Genomic DNA, 15,072 nt, shown 5'->3' with positions numbered 1-15,072 from the left:
GCAACTAGCCAGTCAACTATAGTAGTAGTGTGGTGAAACGAAACTTGCCTCGTTGGGCAAAAAGTATAAATCTGGCTCTGAAAATGACATTAATCTTATGGTAATTAGTATTGAAAACACTTTTATTAAATTGTAGGAACCCACTGAAACCAGCATTTCCACAAAAAGAAACCCAAAAATTGTTGCACTAAGGTATTATTACCATGCAAGGACGTGTCATCTGTGGGATGGGGGAAGGGTAAAAATGTCTGAGATCTGAACATATAGTCCAAAAATCCAGAGAGGTAAAATATCAGAGAGTCAATAAGAATAAGCATAAAAAAGACTTCTGATAAAGGTGTAAAGGTTTTTGATGACGGTCCGTAGCCTGGGTGGTTTACCACAGGGGGTGTAGTCGGCACTGGGAAGGCAGCATGCTGAAGGGTAGAAGAACCTCTGGCAGAAATATAAAAAGAACAAGCAATGCAAATCTAAGTGCAGCAATAAGTTAATATGTTTAATGTAAGGTAATGCATTTACTAAAAGCAGAATAAAAGCAGACACATCTTAGTCCAAAAGTCAAATGGGCGACAGGATCCAAGATCAACCATCCAGACAGCGTAGCAGGATCTATCTCGGTAGTGCCGGTGGTTTCCGATGTCCCAGGCTGGAGACTGCAGGGCGCAGGAGGAAGTCGTCGGTTCGAAGGTTCCAGGTCGTGGCATGGTGATGCTGTGACGTGCACGCATTCAGAGCATGCATGCTCCTTCATCAGGCTATCTGGAACCTTCCAACTGATGACTTCCTCCTGCGCCCTGCAGTCTCCAGCCTGGGACATCGGAAACCACCGGCACTACCGAGATAGATCTTGCAATGCTGTCTGGATGGTTGATCTTGGATGCTGTCGCCCATTTGACTTTTGGACTAAGATGTGTCTACTTTTATTCTGCTTTTAGTAAGTGCATTACCTTACATTAAACATGTTAACCTATTGCTGCACTTAGATTGGCGCTGCTTGTTCTTTTTAACATTTCCACAAAACCACATTCTAAAAAAATGTACTGCCTCCCCATAAATATGTCCCACCATTTCCTGTTTATGGGTAGAATGCCTCAGTAGATTAATGTGATTGAAAAATGGTAACTTTATGTTTACTCATGGTTCACTAGAGAATTTATTGTCCATTCCTTATCAACAATACTGGTAAAACAAACACATGTCTAATCTTGGATTGGAAATTCCCTTCTCACCCAGTTTGGTGGCTTTCAGGTTCCAGTAGAAGGTTTTGCTCTCATCGGCACACAGGCAGCTGCTGTAGGTACAGTCTGTACAAGGTGTCTGCTTTAACTCCTCAGTGGGCCCCAGCGTGACTTTAATCTGTCAACAAAAAAAACGATGTTAAAAATACGATCATAAAATAAAATAAAGTGTACATATTAACCACTTCCCGAATGGTTCACGTACATATACTGCGGCAGGTTGGCAGCCCTGCGCAAAACAAATGTACAGGTACGTCGGCTCCTTTAAAAGCCTTAGCAGGCGCGCAATGCCAGCCGGCCACCCGCAATCACGGGCATGAGAGCCAGAACGGGGACCTGTGTATGTAAACGCACAAATCCCAGTTCTGTCAGGGGAGGAGAGACAGATCATCTGCTCCTAAAGATTAGGAACAGTGATCAGTCTCCTCCTCCACTGAGTGCCACCCCCCCACAGTTAGAAACACCTAGCAGGGAACACATTTAACCCTTTGATCGTCCCCTAGCGTTAACCCCTTTCCCTGCCAGAGACATTTACACAGTAATCAGTGCATTTTTATAGCACTGATCGCCGTATAAATGACAATAGTCCCAAAAAAGTGCCAAAGTGTCTGATCTGTCCGTCACAATGTCGCAGTCCCAGTAAAAATCGCAGATCGCTGCCATTAGTAGTAAAAACTTTTGCGCAAACCATTTAATATACGCTTATTCCGATTTTTTTTTTTTTTTACCAAAACTATGTAGAAGAATACATATTGGCCTACACTGATGAATAGATTTGTTTTTTTAAAACTTTTTGGGGATATTTATTATAGCAAAAAGTAAAAAATATTGTTTTTTTTCCAAAATTGTCGCTCTTTTTTTTGTTTATAGAGCAAAAAATTAAAACCGCAGAGGTGATCAAATACCACCAAAAGAAAGCTCTATTTGTGGGGGAAAAAAAGGACGTACATTTTTGTTTGGGTACAACTTCGCACGACTGCGCAATTGTCAATTAAAACGTCACCGTGCCGTATCGCAAAATATGGCCTGGTCATTAGGGGGGCAAATCCTTCTGGGGCTGAAGTGGTTAAAAAATAAAAATCCAAAAAAGTAGCACTAAATCAAAAAAATTAGTGATGCAGTGATATACCAAATGCAATAAATAAGTGAAAAACAAACAACGTGACAATAAATATAAAGTTACAAAAAAGTGCCAACATTAAATTAGTCCAGAAGAACCAATCTGCACAGATTCTAAAGGCATGTGTATAAAATAAGGTTCAAAATTTAAATCCGCATTCCATTTCTCATATGGGTGTCCCCACACTCCCAATTTTTTGTGCATCCACCACCGAGTGACACCATATAGATGAGCCTCTTACCAGATCCAGTGGACCATTACATAAATGGTTGTTAAATCCCTTTCATCAAGATGATTCCAGGCACAAGGCACATTTCCAATCAGGATTACTCCATCAGCATAAAAGATATGGTAGAAGCTAAAAAAATATGCGCCCATAGCGTAATTAAAGAAAAGATTTATTGAAAAGACGTGATAGCAAGCGGCACAACACTTGCAAAAGGATCCACACTTTTGTTGCTCTTTTGAACAAAACTTTTTCAGATAAAAAAAAAAATTACATAATTAGTACAGTGACAGTGCATATTTTTTAGCACTGATCACTGTATGAGTGTCACTGGTCCCCAAAAAAGTGTCAGTGTCCTATTTGCACACTGCAATGTCGCAGTCCCGCTATAAATTGCTGATCGCTGCTATTGATAGTAAAAAAAAAAAAATGTCCATAAATATAACCCATAGTTTGTAGACGCTATAACTTTTGTGCAAACCAATCAATATACGTTTATTGGGATTTTTTTTACCAAAAATATGTAGCAGAATACATATTGGCCTAAATTGATGAAAAAATTAGATTTTTTACATTTCTTTATTGGATATGTTTTATAGCAAAAAGTAAAAAGTATTGTTTTTTTCTCCAAATTTTCAGTCTTTTTTTTGTTTATAGTGCAAAAAATAAAAAAATGCGAAAAATTGGTTCGTTTTCGTTTCATTTGTTTTGTTTTTTTTGTTTTTTGGGTCATTAGTTATGATCGCAATTCGTAAATTCGTAAATTCGAAAATCCAAAAATAAAAAATAAAATCAGAAAATTTGAAAGAATAACTAACTAACTAATAACTAACAAAATTATAGGTATTGGAATTTCCTTTCAAATTTGGCTGATCAATTACCATCAAACGAAAGCTCTATTTGTAGGGAATAAAAAGGTCATAATTTTTATTTGGGTACAGCGTTGCATGACCGCCCAATTGTCAGGTAAAATAATGCAGTGCCGTATCGCAAAAAAAAAAAAAAATGCCCGGTCATAAAGGGGGTAAACCTTCTATAGCTGAAGTGGTTAGAACCTCTGCGGATGGGTTTTTATGGATCAATTTAATTTTGGCACTTTTTTTTCACTTTATATTTTTTGTCACTTGATTTGTTTTTCACTTATTTTTTGCATTGGTTTACCACCACTGTATCACTATTTTTTTGATTTAGCGTTACTTTTTTGTATTTTGATTTTTTGCTGTTGATGTCACAATTGCTTAAGTGGCTGCTTTAGCATTTATTTAAGTATACATGCTCCAGCGCAGATTCTTATATTTTTTAAAATGTGCACATTGGTGATTTCACTAGTGCTCCAAATTTGATAGTTATTTCCAAGAAGCTGGCACTTTACTAATATTTTTGGCTTTCATATGTGTATTTCATTTGTTGAATTGCTCACCTGGCATTTAACTTATAAAACTATCATCATTTAATCAGTCTATAATAAAAATACATACAGGGGCTTTATTAAACCAAACAATAGACCTATACATGCTTAAAATTACAATATAAAATGATGGTGATGATTGTGCCCTGTCATGCATTTTGACATGTGCTGCAATGTGCTTTACCTTCCACAGCAACATACCAAAGTACATATTTGCCAGCAGACCATGGACCTTTAATGCACGTTTAAAGGTTTTTTTCATAAAAAGTGATCACATCACAGAGGAAGAGTGTAGACATGCGCCAAAAAAATGGCTTGTTTTCCTTCCATTTTTTTTTTTTTTTTATCCGGGTCATTCATTATGATTGCAATTTGTAGAGTTCAACCGAAAAAAAAAAGAAGAAAAGTCAGCAGCTACAAATACTGCAGCTGCTGACTTTTAAAATATGGACACTTACCTGTCCAGGGCGCCTGCAATGTCCTCACCTGAACATGCCTGGGCTCCTGGGTACAGGCGCTGGCGTCTTCAGTAAGGGAATCAGGAAGTGAAGCCTTGCGGCGTCATGTTGCGCGTTCTGAGTGGTCCCTGCTGTCTTCTGGGACCTGTGTGTCTCCTAGAAGACAGCGGGAGGGGGTGGAGGAGGGGCCGGATATGGGGTAGATCGCCGCAGATTCTGTGGCGATCTTTCGCCGCCAGTGAGAGCAAATACCCCTCCCCTCTCCCCCTGAAAGGAGGAATCTGAAAAGCGGAAGTTCCATTTTTGTGTGGAACTCCGCTTTAAGGACTTTATTGGATCACTTTTCATTTGGTGTATTTATTCAAATCGCAGTAGCGCGACTCTGTTAAAGTGGTTGTAAACCCTTACAACACACTTTTTTAATTTTATAAGGCTTACCTGTAGCTACCGTGGATATCTCCTAAACCTGAACGGTTTGGAAGATATCCCTGTATTTGCATGTGCCAACGTCATCGGCACATGCGCACTGAAGCAAACTGAAGAAATGGCATGTATCTGCCGTTGCTTAAGTTAGACTGTGCCATTACTGGCGGCTCATGCGCGCATGCGTGGAAGTGATGTCACCGTGGCTCTGGCCAATCACAGTGGCGGAGCCCGCAATACCCGGAAGTAACTCCGGGAGTGATGTCGCCGGCCACAATGGTGAACAAGGACCGATGCGGGGGCTTCAATCTAAGGTAAGTAATACATAATGAGCTGGTATGCTATGCATGCTAGCTCATTATGCCTTTGTCTTGCCTTTGTCTTTATGCCTTTTGTCTTTTTTTTTTTCTTGGGTTTACAACCACTTTAAAGCTTACTATTTCGGTACTGTGTCCATATTTCACTGGAGAATTGCTGCTCTTACAATGTGAATCTGGTTATTAGGGTAGTTTTTTCTCCTTTATAAATCGCATGACAAATCACACTGGTGAAAGCGGTTTGAAGCTTGCGGAAAGCTCTGTAAATTGCCCCCTAAATTATCATTTACAAGTAGAAGTCTGTGTGGACAAAACTTTAAAGGGGTTGTAAACCCTCATGTTTTTTCACCTTAATGCATCCTATGCATTAGGGTGAAAAAACACCTGACAGTGACCGGACCCTCCAGCCCCCCGTTTTACTTACCTGAGCCCTGGAACTTCACCTGGTGGAGACGCGCTGTCCCTCTGCCCGGGGTTCTGGGCTCGGGATTGGATAGATTGATAGCAGCGCAGCCATTGGCCATTAGCTCCCACTGCTGTCAATCAGATCCAATGACGTGGGTGCCAGGGGGCGGGGCCAAGTCATACATTCAACGGCTATGGACGCTGAATGCTGGACTCGGGAGCACGCCCGCAAGGCAAGCCCCTGGGAGAGCGCTCCTCCTAGGTGGTTATCTGATGCAGGGAGGAGCCACGAGAGCCGCTGAGGGACCCCAGCAGACGAGGATCGGGGGCCACTCTGTGCAAAACGAGCTGTACAGTGGAGGTAAGTATGACATATTTATTATTTAAAAAAAAAATAGAACCCTTACAATCACTTTAAGGCTGGGTTCACACTAGTGCAAATTGGATGTGGATTTCTCCACATCCAATTTGCACAGCAGGAGATTGCAACCGATTCTCTATGCAGCGGCTCTGGTGCGATTTGCACAGGAGTCCTGTGCGTCTTTTCATCCATTTCAGGTCCGAATTCATCCAAAAATTGGGGCTGAAATCAGACCTGAAACGGTGAACCAGGATGCACAGGATTCCTGCTGTGAGCTGCTTCGTGCTCATATGTAAACCCAGCCTAATGGATGCAAGTCTGAGAATAAATAGATTTATAACATTCACATAATTTCAATCTGACTAACCTTGATGCACTGTTTGAGATAATTAAACACCGAGGCTTTAAGAGTGAAAGTTTCTCCTCTCACTACAGAGTATGGGAGGGTGAGATCCACAAAGAATGGCTGGAAGACCCGAAGAGAGACAGGAGGAGACAGGCCAAATCCACTCTGACCCAAACATACGGCCCCGGCATTCCAGTCTGTGATGGTGTCTGGAGCCTTACGCTGGAAGTCAGTACTGCCAGAGTCTCTGGACAACAGAAAAAAAACAAGAATATAAAGTTACACTACTAAAGTAGTCAAAAGTTGGAGAATAAATATATAGTTACTTATAGTAGCCAGAGTCCTTCTTCCAATGTCTTGAAAAAAAATGTTTGCTAAGGCCCCTTAGCTGCATCTTCAATAAAATGACATAATGCATGTATAGGAACTTTCTCCACATCCTATTCATTTAACTGCTTCAGATCCACGCTATAGCTGAATGACAGCTACAGCGCGGACCTCCTTTGCCGGGAGTACGTCAATAGATGTCCTCCTGTGCTCGAGCGGCTTGCATGCCCCCTGCAGGGTGCGCGCGGCACGCTCTGTGATCAGCGAGTCTATGATACTCGGCTGATCACAGATCGGAGTAAGGGGTCGATCCCGACCCCTTACCACATGATCAGCTGTCAGCCATTGACAGCTGATCATATGATGTAAACAGAGGCGGTAATCGGCTATTTTTTCTCCTCGCCACCGGCGGCTCTCAGAGGGACATCGGTCCCGATCAAGGAGATCTCCCACCAGCTCCTCTGTGCCCACCTGTGCCACCTACCAGTGCACAACGGTGCCACCTTTCGGTGCCCACAGTGCCACCTATCACTGCCCACAATGCCACCTATCAGTGTCACCAATCAGTGCCTCATCAACAGTGCTGCCCATCAGTATCACCTAATAGTGCCTATCAGTGCCATCTATCAGTGGTACCTATCAGTAACACCTATCAGTACCCATCAGTGCCACTCATCAGGGCCCATCAGTACCCTCTTATCTGTCCCCATCAGTGCCACCTTATCTGTGTCTATCTGTGCCTATCAATGCCCATCAGTTCAGCCTATCAGTGCCCACCAGTGCCGCCTCATCAGCGCATATCAATGAAGGAGATAAATTACTTGTTTGCAAAATTTTATAACAAACTATGAAACATGATTTTTTTTTTCAAAATTTTCTATCTTTTTTTGTTTGTTTAGCAAAAAATAAAAACCCCAGCTGTGATTAAATACCACCAAAAGAAAGCTCTATTTGTGTGAAAAAATGATAAAAATTTCATTTGGGTACAGTGTTGCATGACCGAGCAATTGTCATTCATAGTGTGAGAGCGCTGAAAGCTAAAAATTGGTCTGGGCAGGAAGGGGTTTAAGTGCCCGGTAAGCAAGTGGTTAATAGGTGTCAGGCAAATGAGAAAGTGAGTGAGGTTCCCCCCAAAAAAAGATACAACTGGCAATAAAAATGTATTTTCTGGTAAAGTGAGGAACATGTATAACTTTCCTCAGGACTGTATTGTTCTTGTCATTTTCTTTTGAAACGAGTCACCGCCTGATTTGAAATGCATTTGCTGACTGCAGAACTATAGGTCTGAATGGGCAGAGGGCATGCTAGATGTTTGCAGAGAAACCACTGCTTCAACACGGAGAACAGGGGGTCTGTTCTACAATAGGGGACAGGCTTTCCTACTCAGGCTGTGGCTACAAAAATTATAGGGCTATTATAGGGCTCTTTCACACCATGTGCAGACACCTGCGGTTTTCTGCAGCAGAAAACTGCATGTCTCTGCAAGACACACAGAAAACAATGGTTTCCAATGTGTCTTCTATACACCAGAAAATGGAGTTGAGATGTCCTGTGTGGAGCTCTGCGAAATTATGCAGCATGTCTGCAGTTTCCCTCACAGCTCCGCACTGGAACGCAAGCAAGACAGACAGCACCACTTTGCATGCCTCTCATGTCACCAGAATGGGTGATATGAGAGGCATGCAAAGCAATGTAATGTGATGTAATGTAGAGCGGCACTCTGTGAGTTTACAGCCCGACTTTTCCTTCTCATGCTGGATGCCGGCTGGGATTTTACCTCTTGGGTAGGTTTGTAAAGCTGGAAGGGCACTCATAGAAGGGAACAGAGTGGTGGTATGCAAGATGTAAATGTATTTTATTGGGATTTTATGTGATAGACCAACACAAAGTGGCACATAATTGTGAAGGGGAAGGAAAATGATAAATGGTTTTCAATTTTTTTACAAATAAATATCTGAAAAGTGTAGCGTGCATTTGTATTCAGCCCCCGTTTACTCTGATGCCCCTTACTAAAATCTAGTGGAAACAATTGCCTTCAGAAATCCCCTAATTAGTAAATAGAGTCCACCTGTGTGTAATTTAATCTCAGTATAAATACAGCTGTTCTGTGAAGCCTTCAGAGGTTTGTTAGAGAACCTTAGTGAACAAACAGCAACATGAAGGCCAAGGAACACACCAGACAGGTCAGGGATAAAGTTGTGGAGAAGTTTAAAGCAGGGTTAGGTTATAAAAAAATATCCCAAGCTTTGAACATCTCATGGAGCACTGTTCAATCCATCATCCGAAAATGGAAAGAGTATGGCACAACTGCAAACCTACCAAGACATGGCCGTCCACCTAAACTGACAGGCTGGGCAAGGAGAACATTAAGCAGAGAAGAAAGTCAAGAGGCCCATGGTAACTCTGGAGGAGCTGCAGAGATCCACAGCTCAGGTGGGAGAATCTGTCCACAGGACATCTATTGGTCGTGCACTCCACAAATCTGGCATTTATGGAAGAGTGGCAAGAAGAAAGCCATTGTTGAAAGAAAGTTATAAGAAGTTCCGTTTGCAGTTTGCGAGAAGTCATGTGGGGGACACAGCAAACATGTGGAAGAAGGTGCTCTGGTCAGAGGAGACCAAAATTTAACTTTTTGGCCTAAAAAACTAACACTGCACATCACACTGAACACCCCATCCCCACCGTGAAACATGGTAGTGGCAGCATCATGTTGTGGGGATGCTTTTCTTCAGCAGGGACAGGGAAGCTGGTCAGAGCTGATGGGAAGATGGATGGAGCCAAATACAGGACAATCTTAGAAGAAAACCTGATATGCCCCGTACACATGGTCGGATTTTCCGATGGACAATGTCCGATCGGAGCGTGTTGTCGGAAATTCCGACCGTGTGTGGGCGCCATCGGACATTTTCCATCGGATTTTCCGACACACAAAGTTGGACAGCAGGAGATAAAATTTTCCGACAACAAAATCCGATCGCGTCAATTCCGTGTGTGGCCTGTTCCGACGCACAAAGTGCCATGCATGCTCAGAAGAAATTCCGACACGGGACAGCTCGTTCTGGTAAACTTAGCGTTCGTAATGGATAAAGCACTTTCGTCACGCTGCAATGTTCAAAATAGTTTAATACAGCGCACTCTCTTCTTCTTTATAATGTGACAAGAATTAAGTCGTTTTGATGCTCATATTCACACACACTTCTCACAAAGTTTTTTCGTTACTATTTATCGGGATTCCCTCAATATATTTTGATTTCTCACATCTGACAACATCTTTTTTTTTTTTTGTTTTTTTACTTTAATGTAGAATCTTTTTTTGTGTTTCTCTTTTTATTTATTTTTTTTTGGTGATTTTGATTTGTACTCCCGAAAATGTTTGTGTGTTTTTTGTGACAAGTTCCCACAACACCATTGATATGTTGTTCTATTTAATCTGTAGGAGATTGTTTGGTGTTGTTGTCCCTTGTTAATTTCACATTGTACTTTAGAAATGTACCTGAATCGTCACCAACAAACTGTCCTTTTTGGATGAAAACACACACAGGAGAGTAGAGTTTACCGAAAAATATTTTATTAAGGGGTCACAACTATAAACAAAGAGGGAGGCAACGCTGGAGAAACTGCAGAAGTGGGTGAAGCCTTGGACTCCAAGGGCAGACATCAATTATTTAAAAGCAAAATTGGTGGCCTGAGGAGTCCATATCTAAGGGAGGGCAGTCTGGTCCAGAAGTCCCAGAGATCTGGAAAGCAGCAGATGACATCTGTGTCCCCAGGCTGTGGTCATACGAGAGACTGCATCTTCTGTCAGACCAGACTGAACCCAGGGTCATCACTCTTTGGTCTTCCTTCCACGCTTCCTTCCAGCCTTTGGCTGTGGTGGTGGAGTTGTGGCAGCAGGAGGAGGAGGAGGAGGAGGATCGTCCCTCTCCATGACATCCGTCTTGTGTGTCAGTTCCCCACTCTCCCCCTTACGTAGGACTTTATAAATCAGGTCCTCAGAAATCTTGCGTTGGCCCTCCTGCATGCCCTGCAATTTTGTGGCAGCCATGCAGGCAAAGGCCTCTTCAGGACTGGGGAAGGCTCTGAGGGACGCCGAAGCCTCCTGGATCAGCCTGTACGCTGAATCCTGCACAGGACTGGGAGTGGCCTTCCTGGCCCTTTTATATGGCAGGCGGAGGGGAGGGACCTGAGACTCAGTCAGGCTGCGACTGGTCCCTGGCTTCTCTTGGCTGACACTTAGCCCCGCCTCCTCCTGGCTGCCACTAATCCCCGCCTCCTCCTGGCTGACACTAATAATCCCCCCCTCCTCCTGACTGCCACATTCCACAGCCTCCTCCTGGCTGAGGTCTTCCTGTGTATGAAAAAGGGACATAGTTTTAGTATTGTTTTCATCAATCACACACAATTTTCACCTCCTGACTGCTGCAAATTCAATGTTAACAAATATAACAGACTATCCTTCTGAGCCCAGCATTTTGCATTCTTGTCCCAATTTTGGGTGCCCACTACTGTCTATTGATATGTAAAACACTTTTTTTAATCAGCAATTAATGATCAATAATAACATCTAGTAAACATAATTTATTTATTGACCAGAAATCTGTAGAAGAATGCTATACCTGACTCCAGCTGGGCTCCTCCACTTCTTCCTGGCTGGAAGGCCCAGGTTGGACTTCGGAAGCCTCAGCTGGGATGGAAGGAAGCGTGGAAGGAAGAGTAGAGAGGGATTCCCTGACTTCAGTGTGGTCTGACAGAAATCGCAGTCTCTCGTAGTACCACAGCCTGGGGACATAAATGTCATCTGCTCCAGCTCCGGACCTCTGGGAATCTGTGACCTTCTTGCGCTCCCTAAGATAAGTGCTCCTCAGGCCACCAATTTTAGCTTTCAAATAAGGGATGGTTGCTGTGGGGACCACCGGCTTCACCAACTCCAGCAGTTTCTCCAGCGCTGTCTGCCTCTTCTGTTTGTGATTATAGTGGGGGTGTCTCACCTGCCACAGACAGGGCAGCTCTCTGTACTTGTCAATAAACAGGGGCAGGAAATTGTGGTCGTTGAACCCATCCATTTTCTCTGCAAGACACAACACAAGACAAACCCTAATGTCAGGCCAAACTCCCCTAATCTTGTTACAATATAGGCTTCAATTTCGAAGCAGTATAGGCCCAAGTTTAGATCCTACCTTCGTTAGCACGATCGGCGTCTCCGATGCTCCTTCCTCCGCTCACAGATCGTACGTAAGACGCGCGTGTTACGATTTATACACACTGCGCATGCGTATAACTCCGCCCGCCCCTGACGTTCTTTCTATTCTATTCCCCGCCCCTTTCCGTTCGGCGCAGTGGAGGAAGAGCACATGGCGGATAGACAGTAGGATCGTGCTAAGTACAGCAACGAGGAGGAGGGGGAGGAAAGGCCGGAACCTGAAACGTCCCGATCCAGAAGGAGATTAAAGGACTCAAATATGTCCTTTGGGGAGATGTTGGAAATGGTGGACATCCTGAAGAAGGCCGACTATGATGGAAAGTATGGGCCTTACCCCAACCCCAATGTCCGAAAGGCCAAGATCATGGCGAAAGTGGTCAGGAGTCTGCACCGGAAATTCAGGGTACGACGATCGAAAGATCAGCTCAGGAAGCGGTGGTCGGACCTGAAATTACGAGAACATGAGCAGTACAGAAAGATCCGGAGAGTGCTGCAAAAAAGTAAGTAGTTGTGCTGTGTTCCTATTGTTCTTGTGTTTATTACGTTCGTGCTGCTCCATGTGCTTTTAGGAACTGTTGTACAGTTTAAAATGGCAACTTTCATGTTCATGGGCACATTATTCGTTCGGATCACACATTTTTTTTTCGGACTATAAAATACCATTGTTTAGCCCATATGCATTTGGCCACCATTTTGAGGCCCTATACTTGTCTTCAAAGAATTGGGTTGTGTAGATGGCTTTGTTACTAGAATGAAATGCAAACTAGATTGTGTGTAAGGAGAGGACACTCAGCAGCTGTTTTCACATCTGAACACTGGAGCACTAGTGTGGGACACAAGAACACCATTTTTATTAGGGGGGCCACACAGGTGCTCCAGTGTATACTATAGGGGGGTCTCCATCTGTGAAGCTTGTACCAAACAGGTAAAGTATTGCAGCTTGACAAAGGGCACTAAAAAAGCTACATCTTGGAACTCGGCTAAAATAGACAATTGTACCCCACTTCCAAGCAATGTTTCATCTTTAGAGTTCTGCCATCAAATATCTGTGTGCTAATTATACCATTTTTGTTTTACATAGGGGAGAAAAGACTCGGAGGACACCCCTCATCCGAGGAGACCAGAGCCCCCCCCCTCTGGAAGAAGGGGAAATCCCCCCAACACAAGATGAGCAGGAGGAAGAAGACGTGGTGGAAATAGTCACCACAACAGGTGAGTGTCTGCAACCACAGGCTCAGATAAGAGATGGATGGCGGCATTTTTTTTAGACCTAATTTATTTTGGGTTTCCTTTCTTTTTAGGTGATCGTGAGGTTGTGGATGAAGATCCTTTCACATCAGAAAGTGCCCAGATCCTGATCAGGGAGATCATAGGGTGTAATTTACAATTGGAAAACATCCAGCAAAACATCAATGATGTTATTCCAAAATATAAAAACATCATTGATGTTTTGGGGCGAGTTTAAAGCCCCTCCAAATCACTTTCTTCTTTTGTCTGCTACAATGTGCTAAATGTTTTTGTGATTTTTCCCAAAGCCAAATTTGGAGGATGCACACAGCGTGCCAACATGTGCTATCTGCCATCACGGGAGATCAATGGAGGTGTTTTGGGGGTGCAACCCCTTCCTCAATAATAAAGTAGCGGTGAGGAAGGGCTTTCTCCCCCAAAACACGTCCCTTGATCCCCCGTGATAGCAGGTCGCACATGTTGACATTGGGAAATTTGTGTGCATCTTCCAAATTTGGCTTTTCCAGGGGTGATTTCCCCCCATCTGAACGCAATATCAAACACAGTTCCTAAATACTCATGTCTGATATTGCCTTCCAGTTCTACCAAATGTGAACTTTGTAAGATCAAGATTTGTGTCTTTCTTGTGGGTTTTACACAGGCCTGTTTTCTATAAAATGCACATTTTGATTTTGGATAATGACACCACAAAAATTGTTATACAACAAACATGTTGGTTTGTCAGAAAAACCTTTGGTAAATGCACATGTGATTGTGCAGGTATTAAAAAGATTGCTCATCAAGAATGTGTGGATTATTGTCTCAACGCTACAACACCACTTTTGGGGTGATGTAATTGTTGTTTTATGAGAAAATGGGGGTAATTTCCTAAGGGCAAATCCACTTTGCACTACAAGTGCAGTTTCAGTGCAGTTGCAAGTGCACTTGTAGTGAAAAGTGTCTTTGCATTTAGTAAATAACAGCCAACAGTGCTTTGTATAAGGTTACACAATCACGACATTTTCTGCACTCCACACATTTCTGTCAGGGTCAGCTAAAACAAACACAAGCAGTAAATGTCCACAAAGAAGAGCCTGGGGGGAGATGCCTGTCGAGAACTTGAGGTCCTGCAGGCTTCTCCCTGTGGCCAAATACCGCAGGGTAGCGACCAACCTCTGCTCCGGAGTGATGGCTTGCCTCATGCAGGTATCCTGCCTGCTGATATAGGGGGTCAGCGAAGCCAACAAACGGTGAAATATGGGGTCCGTCATCCGGAGAAAGTTCCTGAAATCATCAGGATTATTCTCACGGATCTCACGGAGCAAAGGCATATGACAGAACTGGTCACGCTGGAGCAACCAATTCTTGGTCCATGAACTCCTCCTCGCCCTGTTCATGGACTGGACTTGTGTCAAGGTCAGGTCCCCAACACCAAGCCCCCGCACAGCACGAACTGTACGAGGAGTACGCATACGAAACATGGCTAGAAAACGATCGGCTGCTCAGAACAAAGTAACAGAACGCACTGAAGAACAGCAAGGCCTGTGAAGAGCGACCTGAAAAACAGCAACGAGCGGACAAGATCGCACAGAAAACTCCGATACGAACTGACTGTACGCACTGAAGAGCAAATACAAACCCACAAGCACAAACTGAACGGCAGAAAACGATCTGAAAGCCACGAGTCTGAAAAAGCGCGAATCGTCTCTCACCAAACTTTTACTAACACGAGATTAGCAAAAGGAGCCCAAAGGGTGCCGCGCTTGGTTCAGAACCGGCCTTTTCTAGTCTCGTCGTACGTGGTGTACGTGACCGCGTGGTTGTCGATCGGAAATTCCGACAACTTTGTGCGACTGTGTGTAGGCAAAACAAGTTTGAGCCAACATCCGTCGGAAAAAATCCTAGGATTTTGTTGTCGGAATGTCCGAACAAAGTCCGACCGTGTGTACGGGGCATTAGAGTCAGCAAAAGACTTAAGACTGGGGCGGAGGTTCACCTTCCAGCAGGACAACGACC

At 43.6% G+C, this 15,072-nt stretch overlaps 1 protein-coding gene across 4 annotated transcripts in view; it reads right to left on the bottom strand.

Moving 5' to 3' along the window:
* LOC141105644 (alpha-2-macroglobulin-like) overlaps positions 1-15,072 on the bottom strand; it is a 317,621-nt gene that overhangs the window by 75,124 nt on the left and 227,425 nt on the right. For all 4 annotated transcript variants that reach the window (XM_073595620.1, XM_073595618.1, XM_073595617.1 and 1 more), the window contains exons 19-20: positions 6,324-6,549; positions 1,230-1,356 (exon numbers count right to left, since the gene is read on the bottom strand). In XM_073595620.1, coding sequence (XP_073451721.1) covers positions 1,230-1,356; positions 6,324-6,549 — 353 coding nt within the window. The remainder of the gene's footprint in view (positions 1-1,229; positions 1,357-6,323; positions 6,550-15,072) is intronic.

Source organism: Aquarana catesbeiana, linkage group LG08, assembly GCF_042186555.1.
Source record: "Aquarana catesbeiana isolate 2022-GZ linkage group LG08, ASM4218655v1, whole genome shotgun sequence".
Classification (NCBI taxonomy): Eukaryota; Metazoa; Chordata; class Amphibia; order Anura; family Ranidae; genus Aquarana; species Aquarana catesbeiana.
The sequence above is the reverse complement of the archived record's forward strand: the minus strand, read 5'-3'. Positions and strand labels throughout refer to the sequence as shown.